We start from the raw sequence: 25,140 nt of genomic DNA, 5'->3' as shown, positions 1-25,140 counted from the left end.
GGCAGGGATATTGTATTAAAACGGAAAATTAAAAAACATCAATTTACGCCGTTCTTTCTACATTGTTTATTGGATGCTAACTTTTTAATACAAAACTTTTTTTATACCGATAAGACTGTCGCAAAAGCAGCCAATTTTATTATTTCTTTTTGTTTTTTTTTTATATCCTTGATAACTTAAAAGAACCACCCCTGCTTATATACAAATGGCTTCGATATTGGCAAAGGTTTTCATAACTTTTTTTGATTTCTATATTAAACGTGTTACAAGTACAGTAATAAATTATACGCCCTAATAATGTTTTTTTTTAACCTATCCACCTCCTCAAACTCTGCATTTACTTTTCGAAAGAAAAAACTCCCGTCATCCCTTTGCAAATTAAGTTACTTTTAGTGTAATAACGAGAAAAGAGGGGACGTTCTTTTTTTACACTCCATTAGTCTTCTAAACTATAAACAATCTCGTTTATTTTGAAAACATTTACAGCGTTATTATGCTACTATGCCAATTTTTAGTGTAATTGATATTTTGTCGCACATGGTGACAACACCCAAGTTATTGAACAAAAGTAAAATAAATACATTTAAACACTTTAATGTAACTTACCAACGGTAGATTGTCATAATTTTTTTTTAATTCAAAAGTATAGATTTAATAATCAACCTAGACAAATAGCTATATATTATGCCACTTCGCATTAAAACATTTAAAGCAAAATATATTTTTACAATAAAAAAAAACCCTCATTTAACATTATATATAATTTAATATGTGTTAATAATATTATTTTTAACGACTAGTTCAACTTATAAATAAATCACACGTATATTTAAGTTTAAAAGTGCATAATAATATACATCATACATGAAAATTAAATAATATACTTATTACCTACATAGATTTTATAATCGCTACAGTTTTATCTCCAAGTCTTTATTTGAAGATGCAGATAATTATTTATTTTTTATTATTATTTGAAATAGATGAATAATAATAGAATTTTTCTGACATTCCATTAATGAATAGGAAAATGCTAATAATTTTTTTTTAATTTAATTAAATTTATTATATCATTTTTGTTTTCAAAGAATATCTAACCATAGATAATATACACAGCCCAATGTTTTACAATAATATAACCTGTTACTTTTATATAATATATGGTTGTAATAACTGGTTGATAATACAACATATGTAGAAACATTTTAAATTTAAATTAAAATGTAACTTTAAGTGAAATTTTACCTCAAGGAAATAAATTTACTGTAATATTAATTTTTAATACAGTTACCTATATCTAAAATATTATTAGAAAACCTAAAAAAAAAAAATATCTCGGACCTTGGGATGAAATTATTGTATTATAAATATTTCATCCGTCATCATATACTATATAATTTAGGCAAAAAAATTAATTTATTATAATAGTTATAAAAATAATTTGTACTAAATTGTTAATATTTGTAATTTTTAGTTACATTTAGTGACAGTTTTAAGAAAAGATAAAACGACCACTTTTATACATTAAAAAATTTTAATTCTATATAATATATGTATATATTTATCGAATGACTAAACGATTAGGTCTTAGTTTTCTACAAACTACAGACAACCAGTCTTGCCCACCAATTTGTCTAATAAGTAAATACAAATTAATAAGCAAGTATACCTATACTATTTAGTTACTTATCTATATTATAATTTATAGATAAATTATACTATAAGCATAAAGTAAATCAACAAAAACGTATTGTCTATTAAATCCCCTGGTGAGTATGTTATCTCTTATTACCGTGGCCATTTTAAATATGTAAACAATACATTGAAAAAACATAAAAATTATTGTTAGTTGTTAAATTATTTTACAATATTAACAATAAAATGTTTTCAAGCTATACCTACTAAATGACTCATGTATATGATTTACAAAAATAATTATAAAACAACATATATATCATTATAAATGATCACATATGTCCTATTACATAGACTATCATAATGTTATAGTTATTCATTTGAAGCTTTAAAGTTTAAACAATAAAGTATATACTATAAATATCCACCTATTTTATTTGCTGTTTACGTCAGTATGCATTAAAGTACTCGAGAAAGAATATTAGAAAAGTTTTAAAGTAAAATATTGTCTTTAAAATTTCCCAGAACAAATCTCACATGATATAATATCAAATATGTGTAATAAACAGTCATCAGTTTGATAAATGTATGGTATATTATTTCAATCAGTCCCATGTTATTATTAATTGTTGCGTACGAAATTATACAAAAAATTTCATTAAAACACATTAATGCAGAAGAGATCGATTATTACCTATAACTAATTCTAATGCGAATTCAGTGATGAGACAATGTTTATAAAATATGTAGATAACAACAATTTAAAGATACAATATTTCTCATACAGGCGTTTGCTAAATTTTTAAATAAGTATTTGTAATATTTAATTTTCTAAATATAAACATCTTTTTTTTACAATTGTAATTTTTCGTTAAAATAATACTAAAAAAAATATGATAAATTTATGATGTCTTTCATTTTTATAAAAGGTATCTTAAAGCTTTGGTTATAAATCTAAAAACAATTATAAAGCCGATATATCATATATGTCAATGTTTGTACATGAATATAAAATTGTTTGCGAAATGTTTTATTGATAAAATGGCTTAACTTTAATTATAAAAATTAAAAATTAAATATCAATCGATTTATACGTAGAATTAATATATATTAACGAATATTTATTTAAATAGTAGATTAAACACATAATAAACTATAGTGTACATAATAACGATTTATTCATAAAATGTAGTAAATAATAAGATCGAAATTGATTTTATAAGTATTGATAACCACGGAATCAAATCCTGTCCAACACTTTGAAAATATTATACTGTGTATAGGTAACTATATATAGCGTACATTTAAACATACAGTCATAGTGAGACGGGAGTAGTGAAAAATGGACAACGTCTGCATGGATATATTATATAATATAACATTATGCGTACACTGCGGATCAAAAAGAGGGTGCTCGAGGCACATGTGGTCAGCTTGATTTGTTTTCGATAAGCGAAAAGGTATGACCCTCGGGACCCTTTCTTGTACAAAGTATAATAAAAACCACGCCCATGTACTTACATACGCGTCGTAATAATTTAAATTTTCTGGTGTGTGTGGAAAAAGCATGACTTTGGCGAGTGGTGTGCGGGGAACCAAAAAAGAAAAATGAATTGTGGAATTACGAGTTTTTATAGTGGAAAAAAAGAACATATAGGGGCAATACAGTTTTACGGTTACCTGTAGTCGTAACTCGGACGAAATATTGAAAACATCTGATCAAGTCGTAAAACGGTGTGTTTCGTAATACCGTTGTGGCCAGCATGTCGGATGCGAAATAGGAAATATCATTTCATTGTAAGGGATTTATTAAATTCTGAATTGAATACCCCAAAAAAGAAAAAAAAAAACATTTTCACTATGTCGCCGATGAATGTCATTTTATAAGGCATTCTTTAAGTTATACCTCTGCAGCTATGTTATATCTATTGATTTTTAAATTTTGTATATTTTCTAGAAATAGACTCAAAGTTACAGCTATTATAGATAAACTTTATATTACATTAAACCAGGTATTGTAGCCATTTATTGTATACGCTTAAAATTTTAGAAATACTAATCAAAATTATAATATGTGTATATTATACGTACCTATTTAGTATTTACGGGAACATTTATTTCAATCTATCAATTTTATCATTTATTTTTAACTCATAAGACTGGGAATAAATCATATTTTGAATCAAATTCTACAAAAATTTTTTAGAAAATTACCAATAGACTTTTTTTTTTTTTTTGTACTCTGCCTTAAAAATAAATAATAATTGTAGTACCTGGTAATACTTCCTTACTATAACTACCAAAATACTGGAAATAATTTAAATTAAAATATTTTTAAGGATTATGGTACTCACCAATACAACTCATGTTATGATATTATTTAATGACATGAATTTCATAAGCAACCATTGTACTCATATCTAAAAAATAAAACATTTTTTATTTTTAAATAGTTTTGATAACTTATATAAATATAAATGTAACTGGTGTACTTTTACATATATACATGACTACTACTAAAATATTAAGATATTGTTACGTCGTTAGGTATAATATATTTTTTTTTTTTTTTTTTATAGTTGACCCGCGGCTACTAAGGCCATTGGGTTTTTTTTTAAGTAAGGTTGGTTCGGTAGGTTGTATTTTTTACGATTGATACGGTTGATAGCAAACTCGTGTATGTGTGGCAAGGTTTTTAACCACTATGATCCCGAATGGTCACCCATCCGAGAGCTAGTAGCTGTGGCCGTTACTTACTCCCAGTGGCATTCCGCAACTGGAAGCAGCCAACGCGCCACGCCAAGCCACTAGGTATAATATAATAACCAGTATAGTAAACAGAATGTTATATAATTACATTTTACATACAAAACAAGTACATATAACATTTTAATTTAATTTAATACATTTTATTTTTTAGGGAAATTTGTACTTTTCAAATGCGCGATTACTCTCGTTTACTACGTAACAAAATTATAATTAAAATATATAAAGTTATACCTTTTCTAACCAATGTCAAGCAACCGCCATAAATAAACATAACAATAAATTATATTGAACCATTTAAATTAAATGGTTTACAGCAGTTTTTCCATTAAAAAATAAAGTATATGCATTTCAGAAAAGTTTCATGTGATATATTTATCATTTACCTATACATAAAAAAGCTAGAATATCTTAAAGTTAATCATATTTTAAATTCGCATCTAGAGAGATATTATAAACTTTAACTTAAACAAATTAAGAACATAATTTAATATTCGTATGTATATTTAAATAAATGCGTACTAATGATATAATATAATCGTATTATAAATATGATTTTAACATAATTGTTATACAAGATTAACAATTATTGTAAAACCTATAGAAATAAAAAAGCGATAAAAAACTGATGTAAATAATTATATTTCATTTTACCGGTGTTTAATTTTTATACCTAACTATTAATTTGTTTTTTTATGCATTTCTCAAAACAAACAAATATTATATTTTTTATTCATTGATGGGATTGAAATAAATATACCTAAATTGAGGACTTATTGGTAAGTGATAATTTAATATTTAATAGAAAACAGTTTACCTTGCATTATTGCGGCATAATTTATGTATAACACATGTTATATAATAATTCTAGTATAGTTAATCGTATAATGAAATGGAGAAAATGGAATTAAACTCGTTTTAATTTCCTGTCTCTAATTAAATGGAATTATTGACCGGTGTTTTGACTAATCGCTCATCTACGCTAATAAAATAAAATTTTATCGTCAATTAAAATGGGCGTGTGTATATATAGTTACCTATAAATTATAAATTATATAATGATAACAGTGCAAACGAAAGTTTTTTAAGAAAAACTTTTCAGAAAAAATGTTGTAACCGTTATATCTATAGGCATCACAGTCTGATCCTTCAATAAAAAAATATTATATTTTAGCTAAATGCATTTTTTTTTTAATATAGAAAATATGAGCAGATTTATTTATAATATCTGTATATCCTATTATGTATTTAATATAGTATTACACCTATTATATATCAGTCATAGTTTTCTGCAATATCTTGAAAGAAAAAAATCACTACAAATATTTTTATATTTTATATTCATTTGATATTCATCATTATATATTTTTCCATTCAAGTATGTAATAAAAATAAAAATAAAATAAAGATCATACTTCGTCTATCAGTTTGTATATACAACTACAGTACAGTACGATATTGTACAGTGAGGACATGTTTACGCCTCAATTTCAATTGAATATTCTAAGGGTCCAGCGATGGCATCAATATTTTGTAGTTTCGTACATCTTGGGGGATTACCGTAGGGTAAAAATAAGGAAAGAAAAGACAGGAGTAGGGTCGGTAAAGGGCGAAAAAGGGGTGGATATCGTATTCACATGCGAAGGCGTCAGGATAAAATTGTATATATCAGTTTTGAAGCGCAATAAAATATTTCATACACGTTGTTATATATCAGTCGGGGGTATGCGGAGGTTTGTACGAAACCCTTGAGTATAGGAGGAAAACCAAAAAAAAAAAAAAAAAAACTTGGACAGTCCGATTGGGGATTTTTATTATTATATATATTCTCCATCCGTATTCAAAACGCCTCGACCAATGATAATTCATTCGAACGTGTTAACAGGACAGCTATACGTGCATGTAGCACATCTAATGCTTCGGTTCTTTCTATAAGGGGAATAAACAATGTTTAGAATGTATAAAATGTATAAAATAAAAACTTTACAACAGTAAAATAAAAAACTTTAGTATAACTCGTAACTTATGCGACCATCGTTTCGGCGAATGGCGACATTTTGTTTGCCCTGTACACAAAATCACTATATTATGTTGTGCTCTAAATTATGTACACAAGGTTCTGTTTTTATGGCGGCTATATAAATAAAAATGCAATTTTAAAAATTCATAATCTTAAAGCGATATAATTTTTTTTTTTTTTTTTGAAATAGATTGAAAAACTTGATACATTATTGCAGAGTGTCTGAGTCAATGATTAGATAAATTGCAGATATATATGTGCAGTTTTATTATGTTATATTATATTCGTACACTTTTATACTTAAATATATTTAATTACCTTATGTTTTTTTAAATTTATTGTAGTTAGGTTCACAATTAATTAAGTTTTTTACAATAATTTTAAGGCATAAGATCATTTTTATAGGCACCTAAACTGACAGTATGATATGCATAGTTTTATTAATTTATCTAGTATCGAGAAAATTAAATATCATATCAAAAGTACCTTGAATGATATAGATTATCATGGATAAATAAATTTTTATGTACCTTTAACTATTTTAGTAAATAGTTTACTATATAAATGTATTACAATGATTAATATTGTTCAAGTAAAAAAAGATTCTAACAAATTAAACCTTTTGAATACTGGTAACTGAGTTTTATCATTTTGAATCTACAAGTTCTAACATAAATAGTTCTCACGATGATTTCTAAAATCGTCGCTATCATATACCAAAAGTGACCAAGTGTTGTTTTATAGTTTTGAGAAAAGCTAGTTTGAATATTTAACGTCCATTTAAAAGCACAAGACTTAACAAATATTTACAAACCTGGTATAAATAAAACTGTAAAACTAAAATAATATACTTAACATCATTATATAAAAGTTTTAAATTAATAATATTACTTTAATTAGTAAATCGTAATTTACCAACTTAAATTAATAGTAAAAAGTGACTATTTAAAAATGTTTCACTAGTACACTTTTAAAAGTGACCAAGTAAAAAAATATGATTAACTTAATTATTACATATTTTGTTAAAATATAAGATCAATTAAACGAATATTTTATTTAAATCTTTAAAATAAAAAACTTTATTTATATTAAAAATATAATTAAATACATAAATTTATACTTTTTAGTCACATAAAAATTGTACATCTCCTTTAAAAAAAAAAAACTTTAAATACATTAAAAAAACGATTATAATCTAAATGTTTTAGCTACCTAACCAATAACAAGAATTTTGTGTATCACAATAAATAATATTAATACTAATAAACAACATTTTTAATTTAAAAATAAAAACAGATCATATTTTTATAATATTATTTAGATTTTAAAAAAAATGTATACTTTACCTAAAATATAACTTACTAGTAAATTTTTAACTAAACTAGCTGTAGTTTCTTATTTTACAATAATCAGTCTTAAAATAAATGTATTAATAAAAATCATTTTTAAATTCAGAAGTTATTATTGTACCCTTTTGTTTTGTACACGTCGGAATACTTTGATACCACTCGTAAAATTCTACTAAAATGGCTTGAGTCTTATACAACTTCATGAGATTTTTTTTTTCAAAGTTGAAATTGGTCTTGATTTGTCTTTTAATTGTTTACAATTAACAGGATGTTTATTGGTCTATAGACTATCCCTTCCACAGATACATATATTCTTTTAAACTCTTCATCTGAATAATTATATTTAAACTGTACAATAACACTTGTAAACTCAATTTTCTCATATTTTAAAACCTTAATTTTTAATCAATTAACTTCAATACCTTGTGTATCAGTTGAACAACTTTTTACTTTTTATTATCAATCTCGTTAATCTTTTAAAATTTTAATTCATGAAAATCAGTAGTATTTTAATTCTTGAACTGAGTAACTCGAACATTTTTTATTATACCTATTAGAATGAACTAGTTCACAAATATTAAGTCAATCATGCAAAGTATAAACAAGCATATTTTTTACATATAAAAATAAAGCTACAAAAAGTGATCAACTCGGCACTTGAACAAAAAGATTACTATTAGAACTCATAAAAAGAATGACCAAGTGATTGTCAGGTTTTACTTATTCGATTAATACTAAAGGACAAAATTATGAGTTAAGTGGTTCCTTTACTATTTATTAAATCACTTGGATACTTTTTTTATGCATTTATAAGGATGCAAAAATAAATTTAAACATGTTTTTACACTTGGTTACGTTTAGCACGATGGCGATGAAATGTCCCCCGGTGCAGCAGAGCTTATATATGATTTTGTGTAAGCTTAATGTAGAATTGTGCGGTACTGAATGTTTGGAAAAAGGTTCTAGTCAACCCCAATATAACGGGAAAAAAATGTACTATTAATTTACAACTACTTATAATATTAAAAAAAATATAGCATAGGTTAAATGTATTATAATTGAAAATAAAATACTGAAAATGAAAATAAATAGAAAAAAATATTGAGAAACTATAATAAGTTCGGTATCCTTTATAATTTCAAAATTTAATGATTTTAGAAAGCAATAATTGCTTTATCAATTATTGATAACATTGTGAATGAATTAAAAATTTTAAGATTATAATGATATATTAATAGTTGATGAAAATAAATGTTTATTTCTATTGTTGAAAAACTCTAATACGGAATTAGAAAAACTTTAAACTTTTAAAATTAACTCTTTTATTTCATAAAAAATCATACTGGTAAAATTAGCAACACTTAATAATATGGAAAAATTTAATTTGTGATGTAAAATATAAAAAATTAACAATGAATAACTTGTTAGTTTGGTCGAACGAAAAGATTCTTATCAATGAACGTCTTACAAAATCAAAGAAAACACTTATTACTCAGACCAGATCTGCCGCAAAAGATAAAAAAAAAACAAATTTGTCGCATCTAAAAAATAAAAAAAACCTATCGAAAATCAAATATTATCAAAATGTTGAAAACTTATAATTATTGTACATTTATGTTCATGCATTTATACTCATATAATATTAAAATCTTATAATTTATATGAATAAAAACTTGTTAAACATAAACACATTTAAATGTAAAAAATATGAATTCCAGTTTTATGGATTATATAACTGATAAATTCTTAATTAGTAATAAATTATAAATTTTTCAAATAAATAATACTCATTTCAATAACTTTAAAATGTTACTAAACTCAATAAAAACCTTTTTTAGTATTATTGTTTTATGTGAAACATGGCTGTTGAATGAATATGAATTTAATTAGAATGGTTATAAAACAATTATCCAATAAAATTAGAAAAACTAAATAAAAGTGACTGTATCACAGTTTTGATTAAAAAATCTCTAATTTTACTACGAATTTAAAAACAAGTACCTAAATACAAAATAATAATTTAATACTTTTTAAAATGAAATCAAATAAATTAATATGTATCATTATTTATTAATAATAGCATTGATTATAAATTGTCATACTAAATATTACGTATATATATATATATAATTTAGAAATTTTCATCAAAATTATAAATTTGTTCTTATCATAAGCAAAGAATACATATTTAAATGTTATAAATGGCAAATGGGTAATATTAATATAGTAATAATGAAAAATTCAAATATTAACAGTGATTATATAAATATTAGGGCTAAAATTTAATATACAACATGTATAAATAATTTTACCAGAATTACTAAGTCTTCTAAAACTTGTATTGATCATATTATATATTAAAAACATAGAAATTAATTAAATAAACTCAAATATATTAAGATATGAAATAACTAATAATTATGTTACTGTTTTAATTTTTATCTATTATAAATTCTCATAACAGTAATTCTTGTAATAATTAAAAAATAAATAAAATGAATATTGATCAATTTGTTTGAATCATAAAAATATGTTGAACTTGATAATAAGGAAATCAAAAAAAATTATATTATCAAAATAAATTACAAAATACTCAGTCTGATATTTTAAACAAGTTAAGAATATTATCATTTATGAGGTAATTGGGAAATCAAACGAAAATTGAAACACAATAATACTATATCATTATTTAATTATCAGCGTCAACTACGAATACTTTATACTATGAAGTAAATAAAGCTTTTAGGAATATTTACATTTGGTTTAGTAAGAATAAATTAAAACTAAAGTTATTCAAATCAAAATATATTTTGTTTTAACAGATAGAGTTTAATATTTTAAATAAAAACTGCAGTTTAGAAGTCTATTCTTTACAATTTAGTTTAATTTTAAGCAGTGCGTGTGATTCTTAATGTGTTGAGCTCGAAAATATGAAAAAGTTAAAATACCTTGGTTTAACTATAGATTATACACTTAAATACCATAGCCATATTAATTATATTATAAATTCTTCTTTGTGTTCCTAGAAGTAAAATATACATTCAATAAATCAAATAAAAGAATGATTTATCTATGTTCAATCAGTCTATTTATAAATTCATTGTTAAATATTTATTAAATATTAAATACATCTATGCAAACATCTACTGTACAGCAGAACAGTATCCATTTATCCACCTTTTTTTTTTTGTCATTTCATTAACATTTAAATGTGGAATATATTATATAGTGTAAAAAATCAAAGACAACTTTTGACTATTACACGAATAAGAAAGTTAATTTACTTGTGTGTAATTCATTTTTTATTCATTGGTACTTAAATAGATAATTCAGCTATGTTTTGCTTACCATTTTAATGTAATTACAAAATATAGATATATTTATTGTTTGTATAAATATAAATAATATACCTAGATGAATATTTTGTATTTTTATACAATTTTTATTTTAATTTTTAATACATTATAATATTGTTATTCTTAGTGCGCCATCTATAAACAAAATCATGCACAATTCTTAATATTATTTTACAGATAAAAAAAAACTACACATTTACTGATAACAATTTTTTACAAGTTACAATTTATTTTCAAAAACATCGTCTTAGATTTAAAATTAATCTTATAATGATATAGTTAAATAACTAACATTATAAATAGAAAATTGATTAAATTAAGTGTAAACAATGAATATTTTTGTTATTTCTTAGATTCTTAATTTATATTTGTATTTAAAAATGAACGTCAATGAGAATAATTCTCAAAACAAACCTAACTTGGCTACAGAGGAATAGTAAGTGAATTTTTGTTATCTATTAAATAATTTTATTTACCCTCTAAAAGTTTGCTAAATTCATTTTCTAAAATATTTATTTCTTCTTGTAACTTAGTTCTAACATGTTGTCTCTTCAATGAATCTATTAATTCCAATTGTTTTCTGAATCCTGTAATTAACACATCTTTTTCTCTAACACATTTTGCCAAAATATCATCATTCTTTGATAATGCTTTTATATACTTTTCTTCAGCATCTTTATGAGTAGCTTCCAGTTTTTTTACAGTTTCTTTTAGTTGTTTATTCTCATCTGAGGTTTTTATAAAAACTGATTTTTGTTTCTCATGCATGATTTGTTCATGTTTAAATTTTCTTTCTATGCATCCTATTTCTTTCAGTATTCTGTTCACCTCAGAATCTCTAGTTTTCAATGTTCCCGTTAAAGTTTCAACTTCTTTATCATGTTTCCTTATTTTTTCTTTGAGTAATAATATTTGATGAACATTTTTATTTTTTTCTTCAGTCAGTTTTTTGTTTTCTTCTTGTAAATGATCATTTAAATCATCTTTTTTCACTAGCTCATTGTTTAAACGATCAATTTCTTTTTGTAGCACATAATTTTTAATAGTTATTTCTTTACTAGTAACAGTTTTAAATTCTTCAATAGTATCACCATTGTCAATAATTTTCATAAATGTATTAAATTCTGAAGATCTAATTGGTTTTGATTTATGTTTAACATCTGGTATACTATGCTTATCATAATCATCCATCTTACTTTTCATTTCATTGATTTCATCCATAAATTTTTTTGTTATTTTGTTATTTTCCTCATACTTCATTTGTAGTACTTCTTCATTTTTTGATATTTCCCTTTGTTCCTTTGGCATGCGAGCCATAATTTTTGTGCTTAATTAATAATTAAGAACCCACTGTAATTTAAATATCTACTATATTATTTATTTTTTATTGAAATTAATTATTAATGAAATTGTTTCATTTTAAATTGATAGAATAATAATGAATACATGAAAATATTGCTTTGTTTACATTATTCTGTGTCTTAATGATTATGGTAACTATGACATTATCAATTTACAGTGCTACCAAAAAATAATAGTTTTACAGTTCCAAACTTTATAATATGTAGGTATAAAAATAAATAAGTATCTATATTATATTCTTTAAAATTTCAGTTGGAATGATACTTACAATGTAGAATTGGACAATTTCAAAAACTTTGGCGACCCTGGTGCCGAATGGTTTGGCCATAGTATAGGACTAAAGATGATTAAGTAAGTATAGGTCTAAATGTTAAATGCAGAAAAATTGAACAAAAAAAAATTACTAAATTATTGATATTTGATGAATATCATTAATTTAAAGATGTTGTCTGTTAATATATAAAAATGGCAATAAAAAAAATGATATCTTTAAATGACCATTTAAAATTATTAAATACCTAGGTATCATTACATATACATTATAATAATACATTATGGAGATATTTGTGATGCCAAATCTATTAAGTCTCAAAACTAAATTTACCTCAATCATTGAACACAAGCTTTGAATAAGACTTTAATTACTTTTGGACAAAATCTAATTTAATAAAGTTTGTTTAATAAAGTTTTTAAAAATAATAAACTATATGATTTAGGATTTTAAAATGATATAAAAAACAAAATAATTGCAAGATTGAAAGATTCCAATCTTTTCTTAACCCCCAAAAATTTCTCATTAAATAGCAAACTAATATGCCCTGATTATATTTTAAAAGTAAATTAAATAAATAGAAAGCTATTTCTGACGTATAAATTGTCAATAATTAAATATTAATTTTATCTTTTTTTCTTAATTTAACGACTCAATACCTATTCTTAAGTAGGTATTGGCATATTTTTCCATCTAATCTAAGTGTTAATTATATTATAATTGTTAACATTTAAAATTATAAAACATCTTTTTCATATTTATGTTAACTTCAGTTATAAATAATTTAACAAAAAACTTACATGTTTTATTTTATTAAAATCATAATTTCAAGAGAGCGATTTTTACTATCGTCCTTAAATTTTCTTTAAAATAATTTACATTCCACATAAATTTAAAAATATCTAGAAAGATAAATTAATTTAAATTTCTAGATCACAAATAATTTTTTCAGTATTTTTCACATTCACAGTATTGTTAATTTATTCAATCCTAAATATAACATTCTTCAAAATTTTAAGTTATAAGTTATTCAACCTGTAAATTTCAAACTGAATTATTACTATTTTGTTTTCAAAACATACATTTTTTCATATTTTTCATATTTAGTGTAATTTACTTAAGCTTAAATTACCTCATTTATTTTAATTTTAAACATATTCAATGTTCAATAGATTAACATTTTATCTTAGTTTCTTATTTTATAATATTATTCTAAATAAGCTACTAAATTTTGTATGTTTTCTATGAAATTTATGATTTTTGTATTTCAAAAGAATCTTAAACATTAAGTAATGAGAATTATAAATGTGTAGAAAAGAAATTAGGATAAAGATTATTCACATTGATTATATAAATACTAGAGTTAAGAGGATAGCAGATTTTCCATTTTAGATTGTGTATGTTTAGTCATCTATATTTTAATTAATACAAAGCATATATATAAACTAATTAATTACCTATAATAACTAATACATTTTAATAAATTAATGTTAAAATATATATAACCAGATTTTGTTTTCATAGATTAAAAAAATAAATTATTTATTCAAAATATATTTATTTATTTTTTATAGGTGTATACAATCAAACTGTAAAATTAGTCAAGAAGATCCCATTTTAGATGTTGGATGTGGAAATGCTTTACTTTTAACTCAATTAGTAATTATATTTTTATTTTGTTATAAATATGTGTAATAATTGGTGTAATTAAAAAATAACAATTGTTATCAGGCTAAATTAGGATTTTCCAATCTGTATGGCATAGATTATTCAGCACCTGCAGTAAAATTAGCAAATTCAATAGTTAAAAATCAAAAAATAGATAATATAACACTAAAGGAATTTGACTTTTTGACTGATGATGTAAAAACATTACCGACATTTTCATTGGTTTTGGATAAAGGTACTTATGATGTTATTAGTATGGACGATGAAAGTAAAGAAAAGAGAACCAAATACAAAGAAAATATTATCGACTTATTACAACCTAATGGAATGTTTTTAATTGTTAGTTGTAATTGGACACAATTAGAATTAAATGAACAATTTGGCGATGGTAAGAAGTATTGACTATTAGTTTTATTTATTAATAAAGAATAAAGAAAATAATTATTTTTCCTTTAAGCATTTCGAGTTGTTCACACTATACCAACTCCGTCATTCCAGTTTGGAGGAGCTGTTGGTAATACATTGTCAGCCACTCTTTACCAAAAATCATAAAAGAAGAAAAGTATTGTGTTTTATTCAATGCTGATTAATTTACTATTGTGGTTTTTTTTGCAATAAACTCTAAGCTATTTGATTGTGGTTATTTTGCAAGACAACAGCAACTAAAATCGCCAAACATATGGATACCATTGCTCGAACACCACCTGCAAATATAATTTAATACATTTTATTGTAGTGAAATAAACCATATTAAATTAATTCTGTGTTATTTATTTCCAAACGTTCCACTCACTACTACATGTCCCGTCGTCGTCGGCAAACTCTTCTCTACACTGACATATCTTTATGTCTGTGTGCGATTCACTTATGTTGTATGTACAGTGGGCCAGCTGGATGCATTGGATGTCCCGCTCACAAGGCATTCCCACCTCTGTAAACCGTTATCGATAAATTTTACATAGCTAGTATACTTAAACATTACTTTTTAATAAAACAAACTTGTCATTACCTTGTGGAGACGTTATGCAATCATCATTAATCGGATGCGTTTGGTCTGCGCAAAGACACCGCCGTTGACCGTCCACCGGATCCTTGCCGCATGACGTCTTTGGCCATGCCTTGCAATTATAATCCGTACGACACTCAGACTTTCGAATAGTGTCTGAAACCAAAGTTAAATTATGTACTTACATAAAATTTAAAAATGAATATAGAATAATATGTAATGTATGTAAAATTTAATATAAATGAATGTTTTCCATTTTTTATTATTAATAATTACATTGTTATTAGACATAACTTTGTGTTGCAACTTTATTGTTGTACGTTGTTTATAAATATAAATAACATCATATTTATTGTTTTTTATGAAGACTTTAGTCAATGATGTGTCTAGCACAAAATAATTGGGTAGGCCCATTTTGTTCTGTAATGTGTTTATAACTATTGGAAAAAATTTGTCCTATCATATGGGGTATGAGTAATGAATTTTTGGGTTTCCAATTTTGAGTTACCTTTTTTGTAACATGATTTATTTTTGTATTTTAAGAATACTAAAAAAGCAAACAATTTTTAATTATATTAATTAAAATGTCAAAAGTAACATAAATTCAGATTTAATTATTATAGACATTTAAGAAAAAACAACTTAAAAATTAACAAAATTATAAAGTTAAAATAAAAAATAATATTAATTTATAAAATAAAAGACATTTGTCTTTTTTTCTTGTTTTTGCAAACTCATCAATCACAATACTTGGATCATTTATCAATGGACTACTTAATTATCTTTCAATTGATAATATTGCAGTATTATAAAGACATTCAGTGATCATTGTTAATCTTAAATATGTCTTAAACCTGCGCATGGTTGAAAAACTTCTATCTACTTCTGTTCTTAACACAGGAATAACCAAAATTCTAGTTATTATTTTTTTTATTCCATTGAATGCTGGTTCCAAACTTGTGAGTTCTTTATGAACATCACTAATATCAACAGCTTCACTGAACATAGTTTTTACCAATTTTGACTGTGATTAGATTTGTTCTATTGTGATAGAGTTTTCTCCACATAGCTCACCTAGATACTGTAATTTTGTTATATCCATGAAGTTAGTAGAATTGGGATCACACGCATCAATATAGTCATAAGAAAATTAGTATTTTTTTCAAATCTATTAACTAATTCACTAAAAATTTAATCAATTACCTATCTCAAAGTATTGTTGTCTAAATGCAACAATTTTATTATTAGTACTTGTACGTAGTACGTAGCTAGTGTTTCATTTTTCTTATAATTAATCTTGACTAGAACATGACTATCACTACATTTTAAAGGTAAATTTGATTTTCTGTTTGTATTTAAATCAGTTATATCTAGTGATATAATATTTGCAGTTTTGGCAGCAATTTAAATTTACTTGAAAAATATATCGAATTTTTCTTTAGTTTTTATATTGGAAAGTTCTATAATAGTTGACTTAATCAATTTTAAACACTTAATAATATTTAAATTAGATTTTTGTAAATAAATAGATAAATGATTAACAATTCCTAAAATGTCATCCATGTAAAACAACATTAATAGGATTTCAAACTAACAAAATTGATTTAAGATACCTTTAGCTTCAATAGCTTCTCTTTTTTTATTGCTTAATGCACACTTTTGTAAAGCGTCAATAACACTTTGAAATCTATTTATTTTTAAATGTACTCCTTTATACTTTGACACGCATATGGTTTCACAATGTTTAAGCAATTTCATAACATTTGTACATTTCAATTATGATTTCATAAACACATTATGACGTATGGTTGATGAACTCTGAAATACATAAATTGCTTCAAGAAGACTAACTAATTCATCTAATATACATAGTCTGCATCGACTAATACTAAATTTAGCCTATGCGCGTAGCAATGTCTAAATTAATAATTTTTTTATTAATATTAATAATAACATTTTTATTTTTACTTGTGACAAAAAAAAAACCAAACAGTCAAATAAAAATTGGGTAGGCCCGGGCCTAGTCGGGCTACTCTATAAACACACCACTGACTTTAGTCATTATTTATTAAAATATATATTATTTATTTTATTTTTTATTATTCACCAGTGGTGTATTTATGATTTATGGGGGAGGGGGAATCAAGGGGATAAATCCCCCCATAGGATGTATACACACAAATAATTATAGTCATCATATTATTTTAAAAATTATTAAGTATTATTATTATTATTTTTTTATCAATAATTGATTAAATTTGCAAGGATTAAAATGTTATAATATATTGTACAATATTTTCATTGGTATCTTCATTTATAAAGTCATATTCCCCCCCCCCCATGACAAAAATCTAAATACGCCACTGCTATTCACTAAATATCAAATTAGTTATTTCTTGTTATTGTGCTATGTGTTTGTAATTTATAATGTTAAAAAAAAAAAAAACAGAAAATCGATTCCGAAAATCGTGTTTTCAAAATCAGTGGAAAAACAATCACTTGGCCAGCCAAGAAATATAACTCAGTGAAAAAAAGGTTGATCACCACTGTTATAAGATATAAATACGTATCAATGGTAAGATAATTACATTCGGAGACTAAGGACCTCATTAACTTCAACTTCGTCGGATCAGTGGTGGTGGCGAGATCACTAATCTCGAATCTCATTCACTAATTGGGACTGACCAAATCTTATAAATTTAATATCCTTTGAAAATGTTTAAGTTCTCTATCGATGCAATGTGGTATTGCAGCAACAGTATAATTATTAATGATGTATATAATACTGCTAATAATAATATATTTTGTTTCAAAGTAAAAAATAATTTATGTATTATTTACATACCTTTAGGCCTGGAGGCCGCGTTACCGGGAACTACACCTCGTTTGGCCCTCGGTGCTACAAAGGCATCGCAACAGGACAATGTAATAATCGCACATGCCGCAACCAAGACCCTGCTTGGAACGCGCATTTTGGCAGAATGGCCAAAAATCAAAGTCTTGCTTGGAAGGGTCGGTTTGGTCGTTTCCTGTCGTGCAACGCCCACGCCCTTGCCATTATTTATTATGTACATAAACACACACAAACACAAATGTGTAGTATAATAGTACTATATTTTGCTCACGTTATCTGAACATTTCAACATAAACCTTGAGTTTTACATATAAAAGTTTTAAATTTGAATACGTGCGTCGAAACGATTGTTTTGATTGACTATAACAGGGGTCTCTAAACTTTTTTATTCGAGGACCACATAAAGTATCAAAAACTCTTAGTAGGTAAAAATGTATGAACTCATACAATTTTTAATTTTATAGAAATGTAATATAATATACTTATGAGTATATTAAAAAACAATTCTAATAATATACTTAGTATTATTATTAATAATTTTTTTTTTTTTAATGATAAAAAGTATGAAATTGTTGTTTTTCTGCTAATATTTTATCGAATTAAGGTTCAATGTTGCTGATTCCAATATTGACCAAAATTGACTCTAATTGTTTGTCAGATATGGCTGATCTATATTTTGATTTAATGTATTTCATTTTTGAAAAAGTTTGTTCTCACAAATAAGTTGTAGCATACACATATTACCTACATACATTGTTAAATTGCATCTTTTTTTAAATTTGGATATATGTATCTGGAAGAAATTTATAAAACCAACTTGTCTCTTCGCGATATTTGATTTTTAATACATTGTTATATTGCAAATCAATCATATTTTTGGAAAAGTTGTCAAATGTTTTGTTTGATAATGTCTTCAAATATTGTACTCCTTAAGTACAGAAATACTTTTTTTTATTTAAACATATTATTTTGTTATCTGAAAAAATGACCAAATAATCCGCAAAGACCACTTCTCATTAAAAACATAGCATTTTAAATTATCAGATAAAGCGAATAATTATTATAATAAATTCACTGCAGACGTAGGTGTAGAGGTAATACTAAACTGACGTTTTTGATTGATATCGTCACTAATACTTAATCTCTCTCACTGTTTAAATGTAATCGTTCAGCTTATAAATAATTATAGTACAGCCGATACAGGTCATAATTGATACGTGTGCACGATAACAACTTAGAATATTAAACATATTTTTAGATATTTACGGTCCTTTGGGAGTCGGTTAAAACTTATTTATGAGCCGTAGTTTGGAGACCCGTAGACTAAATTATAGGTAGGTTTATAATATAAGCATATAACATTTTTGATGAGCGTGCTTGAGAGCAATATCATTGGTATTTATTATTATGACACTGTTGTCAATATTTGTGACTACACTTGTCCAAATATTACATGAAAATCAGGAAATGATAAATACCACTCTTAGGTACACGCTATTTAAACCTTTAAATGATTATAGTTTATTACTTTATGGTTTTACAAATATTTAAAAATACATTTGTACAGTTATTATGAACTACCACTATAGCGAGTGATAATTTAAATAATATAATTTTATATTATACAAAATTAATAATATAATTTAAATTTTTGAAGCTAGTAAGTTAAGATAAAAATAATTAATTAAAATCGTTTATAAAAAGTTCAAAAAGTTTAAATCGTTTGAATAAGGTTAAACCAGAATTTAAAGATGAAATTAGTTATTAATATTATCTGTAATGACAAATATAACTATGTACGAGTATTTTAAAACATTTTGGTAAAATGTTGAAAACGTTCGATTTTAATGTGTTCAAACAACCACAATGGATTGATTTGCGATGAAATTCCGAAATGACAGTACATAGACACATTATTCAATAGACTAAATTCAAAAACGGATGAACCGATTCAAACGTTACATTTTTTTCTGTGTTTGGTGAGTTTTTTGTTAGATTTAAAGCTATTAATTCTTATTAATATGTAGTTATTTCATACATATATATAATTAATATGTTTACCATAATCATGATTCATTGTTATCAATCATTACTTCATTAGGTATATGCAGATATGTAACCGATTGTTGACAATAGTTGTCATCGTTCGTTTGGCTGTTCATGAATTCGACGTCCATGAGCTATTTTTTTTTTTTTGATTCTTAATTAATTGACTATGTTAATGTACAAGTAGTTAGAGTGGTTAGCCGTTAGTTACTTCTTACATAACTAAACGTTAAATATTTACACTAAAAAATCATTCATTGACATAGAATATGCTTCAGTGGCGCCAAACCCTATGTTAATGGAGGACAATTATTATCCTACATATAAAATTGGTGATGGGTGAGTAAATTTATTTTGGTAGCTTAAACAACCGAATGTGTGGTGGATAGAAGTTTGTTTTAAATGTTTGTCCTACATATTTTTTTTTTTACTTTGGCGCCACTGAATTATGCTTAATATGAATAATTATTATTTTGTTTATACTTTTACTAAACAAAAACATAAAATTCATAAAATTATGTGCTCTCTACAACATACAATTTCAACAAGCACTAGTATATAATCAAATAAAAATATATTTCCAAATATTTATTTTAGATTTTAAAATACGCAGTCCCTGTGTGGGGAAATTGTGTAAAAACCCACATGGTCACATACACAAAATACAGGTTTCCAATCAAAGGTATTGAGAACCATTTCTATTGCTCCATTGTTTGTACGTAACGATGCACTCCACAAAGACTTTCAGATACCCACAATAACTGAGTACATTAAAAAATTATCAATTAACTTTTTCGACCACATCAATTCAGCTCACAGTGCGAAATTTTATAAACTAAGGGACCCACCTATTATACGCTGACTCAAACGAGGTCACCCACACGACCTGTTATTATAATTATAACTATAAATATTTACTTATTAATTTAATTTAATTTAATTTTCTTCTGTCTGTAAATAATTTAAAATCTAGTCAATAGTTTTTTATTAATAATTTATTTATTATTTTACTAATTGTTATCAATATTCAAAATGCTAAAAAAAAAAATGTAACTCAATAACAATAAGTTAGGATGACTTACGTCAGTAAAACTTTAATTAATAAAAATTATAAAAAAAAAAAAAAAATTTAAAATACTTACCTTCCATGAAAACAATAAATTTAAAATGCAATCAATATATTTTTTTCTGTGTACCTATATTAAAAAAAAAAATAATAATGATTTTAATAATTGATGTAGATTACGCAGCTATATATCAAATTATTAGTGATCCCTACAACCCTTCACTATTTATGAAGGTATAGGTACTAATAGAATAAAAATATAGAAACCTAGTGTAATCCGCTTATGTACCTAGTTAATAATCACTATCATTCTTTCCAATAAATTCTTATCTATAACTCCGATGAATAGATTTATATTTTAGTGTGAAAAATCACTATACCTTTCATATTGAATATTTAAGCATACTTTTTGGATATAAAAAGTTGTGTTTCCAAACACGAAAAACGCATACCTACATCGTTGAAAAACCGAAAAATTCATTACTCCACTTAAAATTTAAAACGTTTATTCGAAAACGATATAAATGTTAAAAATGTACGTATAATAATAACAACAAATATACATACTCTGTGTATATCAATATAATACATATGTATATATTAACTCGAGGCGGTCTTGATGACCCTATTTTCGATGGTGTGGGTCGCATGGCTCGTTCTCACGCTATGCTCTTAAAATTTCCACTTTATCAAATACAATGACGTTCGTTTTATTATATAGGTACCCTTAGATTGTGGTACCTGATAGTGTTTAAATGTTACTATCGAGCGAATAAAAAATCGTTGTCGATGAACGCTAGATATAGGTAGGTACGCAGGATTAACTATTTTTTTATGGGTTTTGCATTATCTTGCTTGTAATCATGAGCATTATAATTAGGAATAAATGGAAATTAAAAAATATATTTGTGTATTTCATTATAAATAATTAGTATGCTAGGGAGTATATGTACCTATAATAATTTTTAACTTTTGTAACAGGTAACAACCAGAAAACACGGTATATTAATCACTTGCTATTGTTGAAAAATTCTAAAAGTAGGTGAACACTAAGTAGGATAAACTTGGGTAAGTAAATACAGCGAAAATTCATCGCGACGTCCGCTAGATATCGACAAGTGATATTATTAATCTGAATGCTATAGTATTCTTGTTTGAATAAAATTATTGTAGACCATGTTTTTTATGTTTCCTCGGAAATCTTCCTGCAAGTTTTCGTCACAACGAAAATATCAATTTTTAAATCTTAATTGATTAAATACAATTATTAAGCTGTGCATTTAATCACACCGCATCATAACCGAAATAGTAAGGTATCGGTCAATTATCATTGAAACTCGATGTTTTCAAAACGCAAAACAATTTTCAAAATATTGTAGCTCTTTTTATGAACGGTGTTCTACAAAATATTAGACTGTTAAAATTTTTTCCGATTTATGTACCATAATAGAAAAATTGATTAAAATTAATTTAGTCCTATATAATCTTAAAAATTAAATTCAAGATTTCTCATAAGTTGTATGCAAGAATTAGAAAAATATCAAAAACAAAAATTCACCATTATATTATAAAAGTTTAAGTTAAAAAAAATGATGAAATGTGCAAATAATTTTGTAATTTGTACCTCACTCAAAATTCATAACATTTTTAATTCGAATACCTAAAACTTGAAAATTTAATATAAGATTTATTTTAAGTTATTTTCATTAAAATTAAAAAAAATATTTACATAAGCCCACACAAGTATTTTACAATTATTTAAAATAGGTATTGATGACAATAACGATTTTTCTTAACACAGTATTTATTTTTTATTGTTATTAGTTATTACTTATTAAACAAATATTAATTGTAATTAAGTATATTATTTTTTTACATTTGAAATTTAATTTTTAAAAAAACGTTTACACAATATTAATTAGGTATACTATAATAGTAGTCATATCATGTATAGCGTTAGTATCATCGCACCGGCTTAATAATTAATATTAATAATATGATACTGTAATAATCAATCAAATAATGTACTCGATTTTTTTTTGGCAAAAATTAATTTAATGGATTTTTCACCATATTAATAAACTTATATAAATTATTATACACGCTTTGAATTAGAAGATGAAACGATCGGTTGTCATGTTATTACTTATTAGTACAAAATAATAATTTACACATTTTTAATTCAAATAACTAAGTATAACACACATTATACAGTATATAGTACATATCGTATAGTATATACATTGTACATAAACTTACTTTTAAAATAAAAATTATCAAGATTATTAAATATAAGAATATAAAATGCGGTTCCATATAATTCGGTCGAAGTAAGTTGGGCGCGGTAATTTTGGCGTAATGAATTGGTCGCGGTGTAATATCGTCGCGCGTCATATTATTATAGTTGTTTCATATTAGATCGCGTCGTTTTATATTATCGTCGTCTATATTACAATATCTAAATTATAGATAAAATGATATGCTCGCGACTAGATGATTTGTCGACAAAAATCCTATGATGGGTTATAAATAATATAAACCTTTTTAAAGTCGAACAGGTTAGTTACTTTCTGGAAAAAAATTATAAAGGTTCTGCAATTCATATTCAAAAATTAACCTCGACATTTGACCCAAATACTCTAAATATTCCGAGTTATTTGCGTGGGATAACTGTTAATTTCCTGTTGTAATTATAATTTAGAACTTTATTTGTTTACATTTTTATATTAGTTATCTGTGGCGTAATTTAATTTGTAAATTTAAAATTTAAAACTGTTATTTATTACTTTAACAATCAAACACAATTTAATTTAAATTATATTTTATACTTGCCAATAAGTTATGCATATTTTATTTAAACTATATATTATTAAAATTATTATAATATTTAATTATTTTGGACTGTCGTTAATCATGTATAAACAATTTCATAATGTAGTCGGTATAGTGTATATCTACCTAGATTAGTTTAAATTTTGAATTCATTTTATAAGTTTTTTTTTTATGGTATAAATCGTGGTATTAAAACTGTTTGAACTAATCTTTAATTTGCATCAACTGAAACCAATAAAATCACAATTAGCCCTTGGTTTGACGGTAAATAAGTATATAATTATACAGATATGTTGTTTTATATGTATGCACTATTCTATTTTAATATTTTAAAGCTAACTGAAAAGAATAAAAATTTAAAACTAAATACAATTTTAAAACTTAAATTGTATTTATAACAAATTTATATCTTATATTATTTACCTGTAGCCATCTTATTGTATACATAAAGTTATTTTTACTATAAAGTAATAAACGATGGTTTTTCGTAATTTATAGAATTACTTTTAAGAATATTATGGATTTTATGTTATCCTTCTAGTTACTATAACACGAACATTATAATTAAGACTAAATGGTAATTAAAATATGCGTGTTTATCATAGTACGTTTATATTTTAATACTAAGTAATTAGTTATATTAAAATAATCATTTAAAATAATAATTAAAGAGGAAGTAAAATTTTTGTTGATCTAAAAATAAGACTAAAGTAGCAAAACCTTAGAGAAAACTTGAGTGCGAACGGTAGAGTAGTATAGATTTTTTCAAATAAATAAGAAAATGTATGATTAAATTAAATAGGTAAGTGTGTAATAACATCAATGTTTATAAACATAAATATTTATATTAAAACAATTACAAGTTTAAAGTAAAATAAATTTATAATGGTAAATACCATGAAACTCTGA

General features: G+C 24.6%; 3 protein-coding genes across 3 annotated transcripts; 1 reads left to right on the top strand and 2 right to left on the bottom strand.

Moving 5' to 3' along the window:
• The first annotated feature begins 11,435 nt into the window (after nt 1-11,435).
• Nucleotides 11,436-15,003, top strand: LOC112598821 (EEF1A lysine methyltransferase 2). The gene is made up of 5 exons (XM_025345452.1): nt 11,436-11,562; nt 12,741-12,839; nt 14,334-14,418; nt 14,491-14,815; nt 14,885-15,003. The coding sequence occupies exons 1-5, from the start codon at nt 11,507-11,509 to the stop codon at nt 14,977-14,979; spliced, it is 660 nt and encodes a 219-aa protein (XP_025201237.1). The 5' UTR covers nt 11,436-11,506; the 3' UTR covers nt 14,980-15,003.
• Nucleotides 11,572-12,721, bottom strand: LOC112598820 (testis-expressed protein 9-like). Its single transcript, XM_025345451.1, has one exon. It carries the CDS (start codon nt 12,441-12,443, stop codon nt 11,595-11,597), a length of 849 nt encoding a protein of 282 aa, XP_025201236.1. The 5' UTR covers nt 12,444-12,721; the 3' UTR covers nt 11,572-11,594.
• A 21-nt stretch (nt 15,004-15,024) lies between the features above and the next one.
• LOC112598823 lies at nt 15,025-18,427 on the bottom strand. The gene is made up of 4 exons (XM_025345453.1): nt 18,279-18,427; nt 15,437-15,589; nt 15,221-15,358; nt 15,025-15,131 (listed from the first exon to the last, which is right to left on the bottom strand). Exons 1-4 carry the CDS (start codon nt 18,403-18,405, stop codon nt 15,049-15,051), a joined length of 501 nt encoding a protein of 166 aa, XP_025201238.1. The 5' UTR covers nt 18,406-18,427; the 3' UTR covers nt 15,025-15,048.
• Between the last annotated feature and the right edge of the window lie 6,713 nt (nt 18,428-25,140).

The sequence above is a fragment of the Melanaphis sacchari genome, unplaced genomic scaffold (genome assembly GCF_002803265.2).
Source record: "Melanaphis sacchari strain LSU unplaced genomic scaffold, SCAv2.0 Contig4_pilon_pilon, whole genome shotgun sequence".
Taxonomy (NCBI): domain Eukaryota; kingdom Metazoa; phylum Arthropoda; class Insecta; order Hemiptera; family Aphididae; genus Melanaphis; species Melanaphis sacchari.
This window is presented reverse-complemented; position numbering and strand designations above follow the sequence as displayed.

What these genes read in the sequence shown, in the direction of transcription:
- LOC112598821 (XM_025345452.1), top strand. Translation starts at nt 11,507, where the DNA reads ATGAACGTCAATGAGAATAATTCTCAAAACAAACCTAACTTGGCTACA. An exon ending in AACTTGGCTACAGAGGAATA is followed by an intron (nt 11,563 to 12,740) that starts GTAAGTGAATTT and finishes TTAAAATTTCAG; the next exon opens with TTGGAATGATACTTACAATG. An exon ending in ATAGGACTAAAGATGATTAA is followed by an intron (nt 12,840 to 14,333) that starts GTAAGTATAGGT and finishes TATTTTTTATAG; the next exon opens with GTGTATACAATCAAACTGTA.
- LOC112598820 (XM_025345451.1), bottom strand. Translation starts at nt 12,443, where the DNA reads ATGGCTCGCATGCCAAAGGAACAAAGGGAAATATCAAAAAATGAAGAA.
- LOC112598823 (XM_025345453.1), bottom strand. Translation starts at nt 18,405, where the DNA reads ATGCGCGTTCCAAGCAGGGTCTTGGTTGCGGCATGTGCGATTATTACA. An exon ending in CGCGGCCTCCAGGCCTAAAG is followed by an intron (nt 15,590 to 18,278) that starts GTATGTAAATAA and finishes CTTTGGTTTCAG; the next exon opens with ACACTATTCGAAAGTCTGAG. An exon ending in CGACGACGGGACATGTAGTA is followed by an intron (nt 15,132 to 15,220) that starts GTGAGTGGAACG and finishes TTATATTTGCAG; the next exon opens with GTGGTGTTCGAGCAATGGTA.